The sequence below is a fragment of the Argentina silus genome, assembly GCF_951799395.1.
Source record: "Argentina silus genome assembly, chromosome: 5".
NCBI lineage: Eukaryota > Metazoa > Chordata > Actinopteri > Argentiniformes > Argentinidae > Argentina > Argentina silus.
Genome location: NC_139659.1, coordinates 16162658 through 16179765, shown reverse-complemented (window position 1 = coordinate 16179765; position 17108 = coordinate 16162658). Strand labels below are relative to the sequence as shown.

The 17108-nt window shown below is 39.4% G+C and overlaps 1 protein-coding gene across 1 annotated transcript; it reads right to left on the bottom strand.

The window, feature by feature from the left end:
- Window positions 1-11863: 11863 nt before the first annotated feature.
- On the bottom strand, window positions 11864-13618 carry LOC310805175 (hatching enzyme 1.2-like; the record flags this gene model as incomplete). The annotated part of the gene is made up of 6 exons (XM_083670754.1): window positions 11864-11923; window positions 12121-12248; window positions 12542-12623; window positions 12775-12953; window positions 13131-13248; window positions 13582-13618. The coding sequence occupies 6 exons, from the start codon at window positions 13616-13618 to the stop codon at window positions 11916-11918; spliced, it is 552 nt and encodes a 183-aa protein (XP_083526880.1). The 3' UTR covers window positions 11864-11915.
- Window positions 13619-17108: the final 3490 nt, after the last annotated feature.

The following is a 17108-nucleotide window of genomic DNA, read 5'->3' as shown; positions in this document are numbered from 1 at the left end:
TGACCCTCTGGTCTGAGTGATTGAGTATCTCCTCACACGACTACATTCACTCCCAAACTGCCGGTTTCACCCATTCCTCGACACTCCACAGCATTTGTTCAGCATGGGTAAACCATCTACTCGATTGGATGCCCGGTGATTTTCCCTTTTCTCTCAGTCTGCTGTTTGCCAGCTTGCCTGCTGTGATAAAGATGGCTTGACTGTTGATGGAGTGAACCAACCAGAACGGGCTCATGTATTTACAGCAGATCGGCCAGAGGCTTGGCACTTACTTAGATGTACTTCTTATCTACTCCTCTCCATAGCCATCCATGAAGGGGCTTCTTCCCTCAGCTTTTCTGGTGGGTCAGCTGGGTCTGACACGTGTATCGTTAAAATCTAAAACTGTGAGTCAGGCAAGGGTTTAACATCAATTTAAATGATTATCTTTTGCATACACAGACATTGTATACAGATTTAAGTAAAAGTTAAGGTGTACCACTTATTTAAAATGCTGTAGCATATAACGTCTGCAAATCACGCACTCACCTCTTTCCTCCTAGCCACACTTAACCCTGTCAGAGTATGGTTCAGAGTATGTACAGGTAATATCAGTTATTGATATATGTCCAAGGCCACAATCTGAGGTGACAGAGGGCAATGAGGTTACTATGAATGGGGAAATACTTTATATAAGATTGTGTTTTTTTATATGTATGAAACAGATCATCTAATTATGTGTTATCTGTTGTCTCTGTAACATAATTTGTAACAGCTGCCTGTTTTGTTCATCCTATTCTCTAGGTAAGTACTAAAGCAGACATGTATATTCTTGCATGTAGTATAAATCAATGGCGAGGGCCAAATTCCCAGAGCTGATGAAGTCAGTGGAAAGGCTTCCATTTCCAGACATGGTGCCTCCTATCCTGGCTTGCAATTACATTGTGTGATTGAGAGGAACAAGAGGTTGCAGATCCATTTCACAGAGGTATGGGGAGTGTCTGCAACAGGAGAGGTGGGAATTACATTCACCAGAATATAAATAAATAAATGCAATAAAACTAGAAAGGAATGAAGAATAAAGCGGCTGCTACAGTATTTGAGGCTGTTGTTCACCTCCAAACAAAGTTAAACGTATCACAGAGTAGGCTTACGTGCATGTTTGCGTAGAAAACATATGTTAATGTTTTTCCTCTTACCCATGCTGTAATGACTGTAGACCAAGGCAGAGGACTCAATCACACGACTCGGGACAATAGCTTAATCCAAAAAAAGAATAATCCTTTAATTCCAGAAAAGAGTTTGGTACACAGGTAGACAATTAGTAGGGAGGCAGATATCCAAAAAGGGGGTAGGCAAGGCAGGGTATGATACACGGGTAGTCAGTCAAATAGGAGGTGGATAATCCAACAGGGAATAGGCAAAAGACAAACTTGGAAAAACTAACAAAGATCAAAAACCAGATAGACAAGAAATCACTAAGAAAATCGCTGGGACGTTTTGACACTAAGGCACACGCCAATGCGGGGAGACTGTAAAGCTTCTGTAACACAAAGTTACATAGTCACTGTAGTTAATTAGTTGGCTTTTATTTGACTTTTGTCTGAAAGTGTACAGAGTGATTAAGAATAACCTCTTGTAGAACATGATTTACTTATTAGCTTCAGTAGACAGAGCAGACACACCCTGTTATCCCTCAGTTGGTTGTCCACATCACCCAGGTCATAGGTAAGTAGGTGTGACTCTGAGCTCAGAAAATCATATGATGGCCAGGTACAGATTGATGGACTGTCTTGCAATAGTCTGAGAGTAATAACTAAGTAATACGTGTGTGTGTGTGTGTGTGTGTGTGTGTGTGTGTGTGTGTGTGTGTGTGTGTGTGTGTGTGTGTGTGTGTGTGTGTGTGTGTGTGTTTGCAAAAACAGTCAATTACACCAATGACCTGACACACTTTTGCCAGCATGTTATGGAGGACATAACCCAATTATTTAACTGAAATGTCTCTGTTTTGGCAATTAAGAGTGAGCTAAAGAAAATAACACACTTTAGCAGATGGTTCCGCCTGCAGAAGAAAAGTGTTGTTATTGACTTTTTAAACTTCAAAATAAATGAGAGCATTGAATGGAAGGCTCACGTTTACTTCAATTAAAGATAGAGAGAGGAACAAGTATCTTCCATCAGCGGTGCACTCTAGGATCATATCATGGTCTACAGTACATGCAACAATCAATTTCTTTCAAGTGTGAGATTTATTGATTTATTGATTGACTCAGTCATGTTGCAGAGTTTCTACAAATGAGAACTGTTTGATATCCATGCCAGACACATTAAAGCATATGCACTGTATAAATGCTACACTGGTTGGATATCCAAAACAATGTATCTGGTTTTGCCCAACAGAGCACACGCTTTCTGTCTTGTTGGTCTTGCTTCAGTGTCTCAGTTAAGCCGGGGCCCAGACAGATAATGATGTAGAGGAGCAGTTGTTATCAGCCTGTCCAGAGCCCTGTGCTGGTGGAACAGGATGAACTTGTTGTCCTGGCAAAGCTCATGAATCCATTATTAAAATGAATATCATGAGATGACCAATATGGTCAGAAGGTTTGTTACCACAGATTTGTGTCGGTCATTTGGGTGTAAGACTTGATGATAAATTTGGGGAGATGGGGGGATTGATAACATTGTTCAAGGATGCAATAGAATTGCATTATATGGTATTACACTGGACTGAATCATTATTTCCCATATTATTGAATTATTGTCTTGACAACCAGTATGGCTGAAGAACCAACTTCCACTCCATACCACGGTCATACTCACTGGCATTCCTGACCTTCAGAATTATTTACCTACAATTGGAAAAAAGAATGCTAGGAAATGCTGACTTTTCCAGGCCTAGTTGTTTATGGAGGCAATAATATCAGTCGATCTTTCTGTCTGTAGATACCTGTAAGGTGACTGCAGGCTGATGAGGAGCTGACATGAGTCAGAGGATAGTCTCAGGCTGTAATGAGATACAGAGCAAAGGTTAGCACTGGATGTCCAGGGATCTCTGACAGGTCTTATCATATCAAGTTCATATCAATGTGTATATTAAGCTCTGTCAACATCATGCACTTGGAGACAAGAAATACTGTAAACAACATACTGAGAGAAAACTGTAAGAAAGAAGTCAAATGACACTCTGAATGAAAACCTCTTTGGTGTGGCTCTCATTCTGGTTCAAATTTGATGTTGCCACTCTTGATGCTGGGTGTAATAAATAATAATAATAAATAGAATAAATAAATAAATAAAAAACAAAGTGTAATTAACATGCATTTATTACTGTAGGTTATTGCCATTTTAGCAAGTATTTCCAGGTCCCTACAGTACAGCCTGTAGCTAACCTGGCTGAAAAATGAAAGGGTGACAGGATTGTCTTTCAAAAAATCTAATGTTCCTCCTCACTCTGGTTCCATCTGCATTAGAATGAGATACCGTACAGCAGAGACCAACAACCATAATGCAGTCATCTTTCAAGTCCCTCTTGTTTATTGTACAGGCTATATGCCACTTTTGAGCTTACATGTAGGCATTTATGGAGCTTATTATGTTTTTAACCCCTCAGGGTATATAACCCTCCACACTTTTCAGATTGTGATAACAGAAAACTTCCCTCTGAGAGCAGAGAGTTGGGAGGTGTTGGAAGTGGAGAACATTCTGTACTTGTATTACTGCAATACAGCGTTATAAGGAAAGCCTTACGAGCACTTTCCAATACTACAATACACATTGTGCACACAAGTTTGAAGTTTGAAGTGGACAATAACTACCCTGCTTTTGCAAGTAAAACATTCTCGAGTTCAAAATTGCCATAGTTATTATAGTTTAACAAGAAATCGAATTGACTCGATGAGATAAACTGTATTTTCATTGATGATAAAGGTTTCAGAAATATCTATTGCCACATAGTTCACTGGTGCTTAAAGGTATGGGGTATGACGGATCCTCAACTTGATGTTTTTCTAGCTCTTTGTCTTATGTTCAGTATTACTGCACCTGCTTGTAAAGCGGTTTAGCCTGGTCTCCTGTGGTCTGGAGCCATTGATGTTTTCCACATTTACTGTATGTGGTCCAGGGAACCATATAATCCCAGCCGCTTCACACATGTTCAGTTCATAGATGATTCTACCCTTGTTAGGATCAATAGACCACCCAGGTGCACTCAACACAGTCAATTAGTAATTAGCCTGAAGCCATATTTTTAGGACTGATTCTATCGAATATATTCACATTTTAAGCTGAGGCCTCTTGGTTCTACACCATTAGATCCAACACAATTCTGTAAAATTACATCCTTGTCCTACTTTATTTTGAGACAGATAAGTATAATCAGTGATATTGGGTAAACATAATTGGCAATATCTTAATGCCAGATATTTCTGAAAACGTGTCTTGAATCATGAAGTTTGATGTCTTCTTGTAAATGGCATGTCATTTCTAATGTATATACTGGTCATATTGATAAATTACAGTTGTTTATCTTGAGATCATTTGCCCTTGCTCAGGCTTGAACGACCCAGAAAGCTGTTAGAACCGACTGCTTTAAAAAGTGGGACCGTAATCTGAGCTATCAATCAGTGTGTTCCTATTGTCAATATGCTGTCAATATTGAGTAGTGTTTAACCATACTATGACATTATTTATTTAACTAATGACATGTTTTCAGATAAAAAATCATGTTATTTTCCATATTCAGGTGAATTTTCGCTATTTAGGGTGTTTTAGGTCTAGAGAAAAGCTAGCTTTCCTTTTTTAACACAAAAAGGAAAAAGAACAAACGTTTTTCATGATATATGTACTTTAATGTGAGGTTAAAGGTCTTGAATGAAAAAGAGGTAGGCTTCAAGGACCTGGAGAGAAAAAATCCATTCCTTTTCAGAGATCCAGAAAGCCTTTTAAAGAAGGCATTGCATTCATCAACATGAACCTCTCCCATTGTGAACTGGCGGCATGAACAAATGCACCCTAAAGTGTTTACCCCAAGTCAGCACGATAAATGTCTCTATCAGCAAAGATGTGCAACGGCTAAAAACTCTTTCAAATATTTTGTTGTGTTTCTCGAGGAGTGAAGGTTCAAAATCGAGTTTGTCAGTGACTGGATTACTGATACAATATTGAAAGTGGAATGATCCGTGCACACATGAAAGAACTGTGGGTTGTCAACGGGATTTCAGCCACTTGCGTGCTATATTTGAATAAAGTTAGATGACAGAATCCTGCTGCCAACCTCAATTATGGAAGATGGCCTTTTATCTCTCTTCTAACTAATTAGTATCTTTCCATCACTTCAGATTCCTACTTTCAGGCTCATGGATGTATGGTCGACACTCACATTTCAAAGTTGATATATCATGATGAAAACACACGGACCAATGGAACAATCAAGGAACCATGAAGTTTAAACCATGAAGGAGAGGGTTTACAGTATATTGTAAGTGCATTTAAGTAGGTTTGGTGAGGCCTGGTTTGATTATCATATACGTGTAACAAAGTAGATGTACTTGTTCATTGTCTTTGTCTATGAATGAGCCCTTATCCATAATGTACACTGGTGTCAGCAGTGGGATGCAACTAAAGGCTATCGGCGAGGCGTGTCATGTGATGGACTTGGCATCGTGAAGTGTGAGGGCACACTCTCCCTAATGGAGGGGATAGTGTAACAACCCTGTTTAAGGCCCGTTAGCATCGCCGCCAAGGGAGTTAACTCTCTTGGTGTTGTAGCTAGCACGGTTGGTTTGTACCCGCTTAGGGCAAGATACTCTACCCCGCCATTTGCTACAGTATGCAGTGGAACTTGGTTGTCTACCATTCAGTTATGGTTGTATACCATTCAGGAAATGTTAGGACGCGTACCTTTCTCCATCCTCTGATTGGTTATTACCTAGCACCATCGCCGGCGATTTCGAAAAAATAGACCTTGATCCTATTCTGTCTGGTCATGCCAGAATGATGTTGCCAAGGATCGTATTGCCGTCTTCCAGAATGAATGACCATTGGTCATTTTGTAGCATCATGTCGCCCCATGTGTGTTGCTTTACCTGTACCTCTTTGGTTGCATCATCAGCACCAATCTCAGGGACAAGCTTGTCCTCCGTGGCCTCTATATAAACTGACAATAAAAAGTAACTTGTAAGTGGGCTAGACAGTTATTACTCCCAATGGGATATCAGTTTTGTTGAATTTCACTGCAGATGATTGTCAACATAAATTCTGCCGAGTATGTTGAATAAAGGTGGATGTGTTTGAATAAAGGTAGATGTGCTTTAAAGGCAAAGCTGACACTTTTGATTTGAAAATGTGCTTGACAAAAACCTCCACAAGACATTGTTGTTGGCCTCTCAAACCACAGAAAAGGAATGCATGCTTTGCCGGTACCTCTCATATACTGCGATAAGAGGCAGGGGCCAGTTTTTACATTCATGGTATTTAGCAGACACTTTATCCAAAGCGACTTGCAACAAATACATTTATCTAAGTGAGTGAATCATCTATCCATCAGTCATCATAAGAAAAAGTAATCTATGCAAGGACAAGGGGCTATTGGCAGTCACAATGCTAGAAGAAAGGAGGATTTTTTTTATTAATTTATTTTCAGGAAAGAAACTTGCACAGGGGGGTAATGGGGATGAGGAGGTGTTTAGGAGGGACAGTTAAGATGTAGCCTGAAGAGATGGGTCTTCAATCCACAGCGGAAGCTAGGTAGTGACTCTGCAGTGACTCAGCTTTTCACCCTTAGTTCACAACAATTGAAGGTTGGTAAATGATTTTCCATTGCACCTATTAATTAGAATTTGCGTGGGATCAACAGTTTGCAAAGTAACAAAAAAGATCACATCATGCAGTAAACAATTTACCTGAGAAAGGTTGACGAGTGTTCCTGAGATACATATTTTGCTCTAAATAAGTAGGTGCTCTAAAATACTTTAAATTACATTGTGCTGTACAAGACCATTGATCTCACACAACAATCAGGTTTCACATTACTGCGCAGCTCTGTGTAGTCATCCATCTCACAAGCTATATTTCAAAAACCCTGATTATTTTCAGAGGACATTCTTAAATTGTAATACACTTGGATGCAGTCTAATTTTGAGTCCATTTACCGGTACTCTCATCTCACACCCTGGCCCTTGACAGACGGCTCTCTGGAAGCCACAATAAATCTTTAGCATAAATATTGTGTTAAATCACCCTCGCCCCCGCCTCCTCCTCCGTCACACTCCACCAATAGGGGGCACAGCAAGGTGACAGAGAATGAGAGATTCTGTAGGTGGCATTCCAAACCGTTCTGCCCTGTGGTTTCGATGAAAATGACACAGCAGGGAGTTTTGTTTAAAGATAAATATTGTTGCTCAACAGCTCACATTAAAAGGACTGCTATCCAAGTTTTCCTTTTTATCTTTGGCTAATGAGCCTTAGGAGGTTTCAAGAGATGATAATATGATGGTACACTTTAAACAGTGCATTCTCTTTTCCCAACCGAGACTGTCAAGTATGAGGAATCTTCCTCATCCTACTGCTTCCCCTACTAGCCACCATTGGCCGCCAGAGACTCCTTTTATTATTTTCCTTGTCCATCTCTTTTATAATATATATATATATATATATATATATATATATATATATATATATATATATATATATGCCATTTAGCCGATGCTTTTATCCAAAGCGACTTACATTACAGTGAGTGCATACATTTCAGTGTATATGGTCCCAGCAGGAATCAAACCCAGTTAATTGTCCTCACCTGTGTCTTGTACATTGTCTGAAAAAAACCTGGTGTTTGCTACACCCGTTGTTTTGTCGTGAACTTACGTTCTGGCATGTACCTGTGCTACCCTGCAAATCTAAGTAAAGTCTACGTTTTAATTATTGCAACTTTTATATAAACAACATATTTTTATGCAAATGTCCTGCTCTTTGTGTTACTCTTTGTATGTATATATATAGTATATTGTATGTTGTATTGTATGTTGTATATTGTTTTCTGTTGCAGTCACACAGACATTTTACAAACATATTATAAAACACAATCACCTGCATCCACTCATAATCATAAATGAGGTAGTTGGCTGAGCTACAGTACAGCTACATGAGTAAGTACCTGTGTCTGAGCCCTAGAGTCATGTTAGCTCTGACAGGCCGGTGTCCTTTTCCCTCACAGCATTCTCTTCAGCCAGAGTATCAGAGGGGCCATCTGCATCAGTCATACAGTGAGATGATTGGCTGCTTCCCTCTCTCCCTAGGGTGTTAATTAGCCTGGAGTATTTGTCCCTAGGAGACAGGCTAAGAGACAGATACGCAAGAGCCTGCATCTACTATGCCAGCAAATAAAGCCTCCAGCAACACGCTACATGAGTGGCATCTCAAATTGTTGTTGTTGTTGAGTCAAATTTCAAATCCAGTGTATTTGTATAGCACTTTTTACATAGACAAATGTTGCAAAGTGCTTCACAACAAAAGCAATACTAAACAATATAAACAATATATACAATAAAAACAATATGATCTGAACATGAACACCAAACCATAGACCCCTAAAAAGCAAGCCAAGGAAAAAACTCAGGCACAAACTCTCTGGGAGGAAGAAACCTTGAAAGAACCAGTCTCCAGGGGAGACCCATCCTGATCAGGTGCTTAACAGTTAACTAATGTGAAATGTGGAATGTGGTGTGGTGCAAGAGTTCAGGGGTCCATAGTGAAGGGCATCTTCCTAGTGGGACCTGGGTGGGGCGGCAAGGACCAGGATATAGGGTGGAGTTGACTCAACCTCGAAGAATTCAGGTACTGGAGTCGGACAGACAAGCAGAAAGAGGACAACACAAGATTAGAAGCTGTTGCAAAATGAAAAATGTATACATTAAACAGTAGGAGAGAAACAGCATAAAACAGGTTGCCTGAAGCCCCCAGTAGATCTAAGGGACATCTAAAATACATCTAAAGGACAAGGCCAGCACCCGCTTACACCGTGTCCACTCTACAGCCCGGCCCACCAGAGGGGCATCGGGGGTAGAGGGGCAGCAGCAAGAGCCCGAGACACCAGAGCCAGCACCGTGACCATCCCAGCCTGCACGGTACTGGACTGTATGCCTGCACTGGGAGGGCCTACTGCAGCCACCCCAAGCTCGCACACCGCAAGAGCCCACCCACCACTGAACGGAAAGAAGGACCCAAAATCGGCCCAGGCAGCAGATGCCGCACCCCCAACCTGTACCAACTCGCTGGCACACCTGCATCAGGGGGGCCAACACCAAAAACCCAGGCCGAATCAGCCTCAACCCATCCACCGGCACAGCGCACCCCCCCCGCCCACAGACAATGACTGCAGCCAGACCCAGATTAACGCCCGGGGAAACCACCACCACCACAAGCCAGTGCAAAAATGCAAGTACTGGAGTAATGTGATCATACTTTTTGGTTCTAGTAAGGATTCTAGCAGCTGTATTTTGTACTAGTTGGAGAATTTTCAGCGAGGAGTATGGATAGCCAGATAATATGAGCATGTTTGAACTCTTACAGGAATTAGATTTTCTTTTCAATTTGAAGCCCTCCAAAATAAGTGCTGAGACTTGACACCAACAATTTATTATGGCGTCGCAATCACACCTTTCTTCTTTTCACCATCGCTTCTGATTCTGTAATTTCCTCCATTTGTAAACATGTGGATATTGCACTCCCAAGCATGGAGATATGGATGGCTCATTTATCAGACACAATCTCTGGCTTTCTTATTTGTTATCTTATTGCAATATCTTATCTCATACTGCACCACAAGTCAGGACCATGCCTTTTTCTCACTTCCGAGGCTTACAAACAATCTGTGTGAAGTTATACTTCCCCAGTTCCCCCTATCTCTTCACCACATGGGAGGTGAGGAGTTATTACAGCCTGATTAAAATAACTGCCTTTCAAACTTATCAGAAAGGATGCCAGACAGTGACTCTGTTAAGTGTCAGAGCATTGTATCTATGAGCATCATGTAAACCATTCAAAATATGGAACAAACTCATTTGGAACATTGGAATGAGCTGCATGATGATTTATGACATATTGAGCTGTCACATCACTGCTAAATTCACCCCCTTGTGCTGTATTACTCAATCTTTTTTCATTAGTTTCTCCCTAGTATTTGTTTAGGAGCTGTCTCATCTCCCATATATCCGTCTGGAAAGCCATATTCTGTGGAGTATGAGTTCTGTAGAGTGTAGTTATCCTCTGTCATCTGATGGCAGTTTCTCCTGCAGCATGTGAAACGCTCCATTACTACTCTAATGATTCAGCACTTGAAGCTCCCGCCGTTTGTTGAGCTGTTGTCTGTGACACTGATGTTTTTATAACTCATGACTAGCCTCTGACACAGCCTGTGCAGTCCCAATCTATCAGTGGTTAATGAGTGTTTGATGATGGTTAATGTGAAAGGTTTGTACGGGCAAGTCTGGAGTCTCCTAATGAGATACTGTAGAGAGGCTATTTATGGCCACTAGCTGATTAGCTAAAAAATGTATCTATTACTTTGCCTAATTGTATCCTTGACACACCTAGGCCTAACCTGAACTTCCATCAACTTGCGTGAGCAAAAGGTGACCCCTGGGTAACCACGTGCAGTACTCTGCTGATCCAGCAGGCGCACTAGGTTACCAATACGAGAAGTACAGGGAACGCGCCTCAGTCCTCAGCCAGCAAGCAATGATGCATTCTGCTGATAAAACAATATGCTTATGCAAGTTGTTTTTCTTTAACCAAGGCTAAAGTGCAGATAAACTGCAGTAACCTTAATACCTACATCATAATTATTGACATTATTATTATTGTTATCGTATATTTTGTTCTGACGTTTAATCATGTAGGCCCTGTTAGGATCAAATACTATAACAGAAGGAAAGCAGTAGTGTAATTTATTCAGATTCTGTGCAAATCCTTTTTTGTATTATTTATGAGAACCTCCTAATCTGCCTAGGTGTTCAAAATATACCAAGCGGTTATTTTCAATATTATTTCATGTTATTTCATCATCAGCTCAATTTATTGTCAATCCCATCTAGCCCACTAAATCTCTTTTATTCTCGATGTGGCCTAATCAGAAAAGTATAGGTAATGTGAGAAACTTGAGTACTGCATTCAAAGTTGACTCAAATGGTAATGATTTGAGAAATTAATTAACTGTTTGATCCAAAGCATATCAATCGCGAGATGACGGTAAAGTATACTTATAGAAAGCCTTACCTTCAGCCAGTGATTATCCACTTGATATCATCATTCTAAGTAAATTACCATCCCACAGAAAATATGGCCCAAATATCACCGAATTTCGAATAGTCAAATAAGCCTTCTTAATATCTTCAATCACTAGCCACGATTGACAAGTTCTTGATCTCTTGATGTTCGCTCATGGCAGTGTCCCTCAGTTCTATCAAGCCTTGATTAGCATTTCACTGTAACTGTGTGACAGGTGTGTAAATGCTATGGATTTATTTGAAGACATGACATACTGCATAACTAAAAGCCTATTTCCACCAAATGGATGTATAAAAAAATATGAATTAACCTGTCAAAGAATATAGGCTAACACAAACCTGGAGACTGGCAAACTCACAAGCCATTTTTTGGGGGGTTAATCCATGTGGTAGACCAATCACTAATTGTGTAGCCATTACAGTAAATGAATAATAATAATACAAATTATATGTACTTATAAATATAGAATCCAAAAGTTCTAGGGTTTTCTTTCATTTTCCTCAATAATTTCCTTTATTATTAAAAGCATTATCCAATCTTTAACGCATAGAATTCTAATCATACAGTACAGTATGTCAAAACCAGAAAAAACATCAACATAGTGCAAACATCTTAATCCAGTCTTCATGGTTGTTTGTCCTGGTCTGATTTCATTACACCTCTGAAAAAGAAAAAGTATAAAACTTAAAGCACAAATATATCAGATATAGTGATTGTAATGTATGCAACACCGTAATATATCTCATAATATTATACATAAATGTACTTTATTGACATACACATTTACTCTAGATAATGTAGTGACTTGAGTTTGAAGAGAATGAGAAAACATTATTGTTGTTTGAGTGTTGTACTCACTGCAGTCATAGAGCTTGTTGATCTTCAGGATGTCAATGTCAGATAGTCCATATCTCTGGCCAATTGGAACCGAGCGGTTAGGAATTGGAGTGATTGTTTCCATTCCGGCCACAATTGCAAAAGCGGTTCTAAAAAACAGGATATATCATATCAATTATTGCCATTGTGGTTTCAATAGATTTAACATTTAAAAGTTTGCTGACAAGATACAGTAGTTGTTTGTTATGTTTTATGCAATTATATATCATAGTTCAATGTGTCTGTGACAGAATAGTTTGATGTTCACAAAAAGATCATCACAGACCTAATGTGGCTGCAGAATACTGTAGCCTACAGACAAGACTCAGCAGTTGTACTGTATCTCATCTATTATGAGGAACAAAACATGATGTACAGTGCTTTCAATGTTACTTCACTGTACCTCGAATAGTGCATTAGCGAGGAGTAATCATACGGGGTATCAAGGTTATTAGTCTTCCGTTTCCTGAAGTTTAACTTACGGTCTGTGGATAGAACAAACATTTTTGAATATGTCAAATGTTAGACATGATGTACAGTTAGCTACTACTAATGTTTTTTACGGATGGTTTACTATTTCCTCATAAATCCATTTATCATGACCTGCATGTGAAAATGCTTGTACTTATGTTTTACCTGATTGGATATTTTCAAAGTTGATCTTCACATGCTCATCTCTATCACTCCGTGTGTGTTCATGATAGAAGCCCAGCGCATGGGTTAGCTCATGCTGAATGATACCAGTGTAGATGCAGCCATTAACAGACAGAGAGAGGTCCTGTCTATAGCCATACTTTCCAACGTCGGACGCGCATCTACAACATGACACGAGAAAATGATGTATGTTTCTCGTTACATGAGAAAATGACGCATGCATGGAGCTTAAATTCAATTTCTTACAGAAACGATTGACTCAAACACTCCCATAAATAATGTACTGATGAAGCACTCACAACGACTCGATGAATGTTTCCCTGAAATACACCACATACCCAAATTTACTCTCAATTGCAATCAGGTCTTTCTGTCCGCTATATGGGACAAAGCGAATACAGGTCTTGGTGTGGAACAACTGCATGGCTCCCTTTATCGTTGCCTCTTCATTATTGTCTGCATGAAAACAAATATTTCATGGAATTAATCATTGTGAGTTTTATGTCTATCATTATGAGGTCCATTATGGTCCTAATTCTTTGAACTCACTATATACGTCACTAATTAGGTATGGCACTTCAACCAGTCCTGATGAGGTCTTGGGCCAGAGGCAGCGGTTCCGATAGCACTTTATAGCATTCCTTCTGGTTGGCATCATTATGTCTCCTTCCATAAACAGATAGTCCATGGCTGTGCCAAGACACAAATAGATACATGTATTAATGTAAGCTATTTACTGTTTTATTATATACATGTGGAAACAACCCTCCCCCCAAAAAGGTACAGTACCTTTATTGGCTTTTAGAATCCTTGAGGAAACATCCATGATGTCATTGTCTTCAGACAGGTCTTCTGTATTAGAATCCTTATGAAGTCAAACAAGCAATAATTTGGATTCAGTCTGAGAAACTGTCAACCACGGATTGAATCTTGCATTCAACTCATTCATATCCTAACTCACATGAACTAAGTCATGTCATTATGCATTACAATGCCTAATCATTACCATACACAAGATATTGTATAATATCAAGATATTGCATACTGCAGATAAGAGCATGATATTGCACAGACACACATTAATATACTGTAGACATACAACAGAGACATTGTACATCACACATTTACTTGCTTGAAAACTGGATCAAATCAAAAAGGCAATTTTTGCTCTAGGTATCCTGTAAAACATTTTTTAAATATTTGATTTTCAAAGTTTTCAATTTTGATCTTTTAAGAGATTTGGTCTTGAATCTCTCAGGACTTACCGTCTCATTTTGAGCTTGAGAGAGAGTTAGACTCAGCATGAGAGCTAATATGATAGAGAGCAGTCTATGGTCCATCCTCAGTCAGTGTATGGGGTCACTCAGGAAGGCTTGTTGTATGTAAGAGCGTATTCTGACCTGTCTTGGAGCAAGGCTTTATATACTGTAGAAAACCGGTCCATAGATTAGTCAAATGTGGGTTTTAGGGGAGTGTATGGATGGATTACTGAACACCACACCTACATTTTCTTTAGTTAACACTTTTGAGATTACCAAGACAGAATGCATGTGTAAAATGCCTGTTGTTTGAATCACTGAATGCAAGCCTCTGTGCAATATGAATGTCATATGCGTATTGAGAATTATGACCATAAGACTGTTCCCTTTTACTACAGCAAGGTTATCTGTGCTAAAGTGGTTTGACTTTTATTGCAACTTCCAAGTAATATTACTATCGACTTGAAACACACAGAAGACATAATGGCTCATCTTGTCATGTCCAGGGTCCCTTAAGGAAGGTAATCAATCACACTGCTGCCCACTGCTGATAACATGTGTAAAGGCAAAGAAAAAATGTCTAACAGTATGGATTCATTCATTTGAACTTGGCAGGATGTTCAAGAGAAGATGATCAATACTCTTTGATCTTTCCTTTGGATATAAAAGTGATTAGAAGCCAATAAATCCTTGAGGATTCATTGTTAAAAGATGTTGGTGTAATATAGCTCTGTATAAGATATTCTCTCTTGGATATATAAACAAATAAGAAATCTGATAATATGAAAAATAACAATGTGTTTATGCTGAATAATCCATGCTCATACTCTGCCCCTCCTGTTGTGTTGGCAGCTTATTCAAGAGCACCAACATAAGACCCTTGGTAAACACATTATAATGTAGGCAGAGGACTCAAATGCACGACTTGGAGACACAAACTTAAATCCAATAGAATAGTCTTTACTATCAAAAAAGGGTCAGTACACAGGTAGGCAGTCAATGGGTAGGGAGATCATATAAAAAGGGGTAGGCAAAAGGCAAAGTCAGAAACACTAGGAAACAACACTAGGAAAGACCGCTGGAACGCTTGACACAAGGTACAAAGACAAACTGGGATAGAGACAGGGGAACACACAGACTAAATACACAAGGAAGGATGATGAGGAAGGATGAACAGGTGAAGCTAATCAGGGCGGGGTTGACAATCACACAGGCGGGAAACACACAAGGGCAGGTGGTGAAGTGTCTGAAATGAGAGACAAGGTGAGGAACACAAAACAAACAGGAACAAAAAATGAAAAACATGAGACAGACAAAGACAAACATAAACTAAGAAACAGGATGAGACGTTACCAGAAAATAACCAGGAAACACCGTCTTGGACAATAATGTAAAAATGGTGGGTCAGCGAGAGACACCGACACATTGACAGGTGCAGTTACAGTACGTTTCTTCAATTGAATTTTTGAATAGGTCTTTCGTTTCAGAATTTCTTCGTCAGGTTTAGGCAACTGTCACTGAATACCATTCTCTTGTATTTGTGCAATCAAAGCTACTCAGCTACAGAACCTTCAGTATCAATAGGCTTTGAATGTTGCCTTAGATAATGACATGCAAACTTGAATGAGGACTTTGCTTACAGCACTCTTACAGTCTGCTTACAGTCTCATTCAGTCCAAACCTATTGGATTCACTACAATATGTTGTTTTCAATTTTGAAAATTCACCCACTTAAATGCAGCCATTTAAAACGGTGACCTTACTGATGTCTCAGTCTGATTTGGATGAGATGAGTAAACAAGCACCATGTACTCAGTGAGGTTCTGAATAAGAATTTACACTCAGATTGCAATAACACAATGATTAATCAGACAAATGCTTTTTTGCATTTATTAGTTTATTAATCATCTGAAAACTCCTGACACAAGATAGCTAATTAATTTGGTCTGTAATGATCACATACATACATATATACATATATGCATACATACATGCATGCATGCATGGTAGGAAGAATGATATTTTCATAAAGATGTTTGGTGTGTCGATGATCATGAAAAATGATCACCATGTAAAGTGCATTTGGTGCAGTATATAATATATATAATAGTATATCACCTCCTTACAGTGAAGTACAGGACTATGCAGAAACAGGGAAACATCTCCAATAATGCTTTCATTTATCATGCTTTATGTCACCATGTGTCACCAGTCAACTTAAGTACAGTAGCCCCTTGGGACTCATTTGAATTGGGAAAACTAGTAGCTGGACTCAACAGGCAAATTATCCTTGAAGATGCAGAGTAATGGTGGAACTCTCCTTGAGAAGCCTTGAGGCAACCCCCCCCCCCCCCCCCCCCCCCTCAGAGAGGGCTCCTTTTCAGAGGTGTCCTCTTTTTAAAATGACTAAATAACTGTTTTGTTTTTCTGATGGTTAAACATTGACATATACTAATCTAATGTATCTCCAAAACACATTGCCTTTATCTTTCCCTAACTTGTATGCATTTCAACACAATGTACTGTGAACAAACAAACAAACAAATGTTGCATAACAATGCACTGCATTTTGGTATGGCATTGACATTGAGTTGTATTTGAAGGAGGAAAACTTAAATTCTGCCCCTATTTTCAAATGACCCTTCCCCCGATGGGACAAAGGGCTGAGGTCTTTTACAACATCTCAAGAATGTGATGATGTGGTTGTGTGGTTGGTTGTGTCTCCTTGCAAACAGCTCCTAATTTAAGTATTGTGGTTGTAGAGTGATTTAAAAGCAGAGGTCAGGGAATAGCTTGTTCTCTTTTTCTTTGTCCTGTTGTGAGGTTCTTGCCATGAGCTGAGTAGCATTGTCTGAATGTCCTGTGGTCATCTCTCTATCTCTCTCTTTCTCTCTCTACTCTCTCCCTCTATCTATCATTTACTATAGAGGGTAGAATGCAACATTTTTCTATGAAGTATTTGCCTTGTAATAGTTGTATAAGTATACAGTGTTATTAAAGCCTCATTTGATTCATTCGATTTGACCGGTCTTGAACTAAATCAGCACAAACTCAACA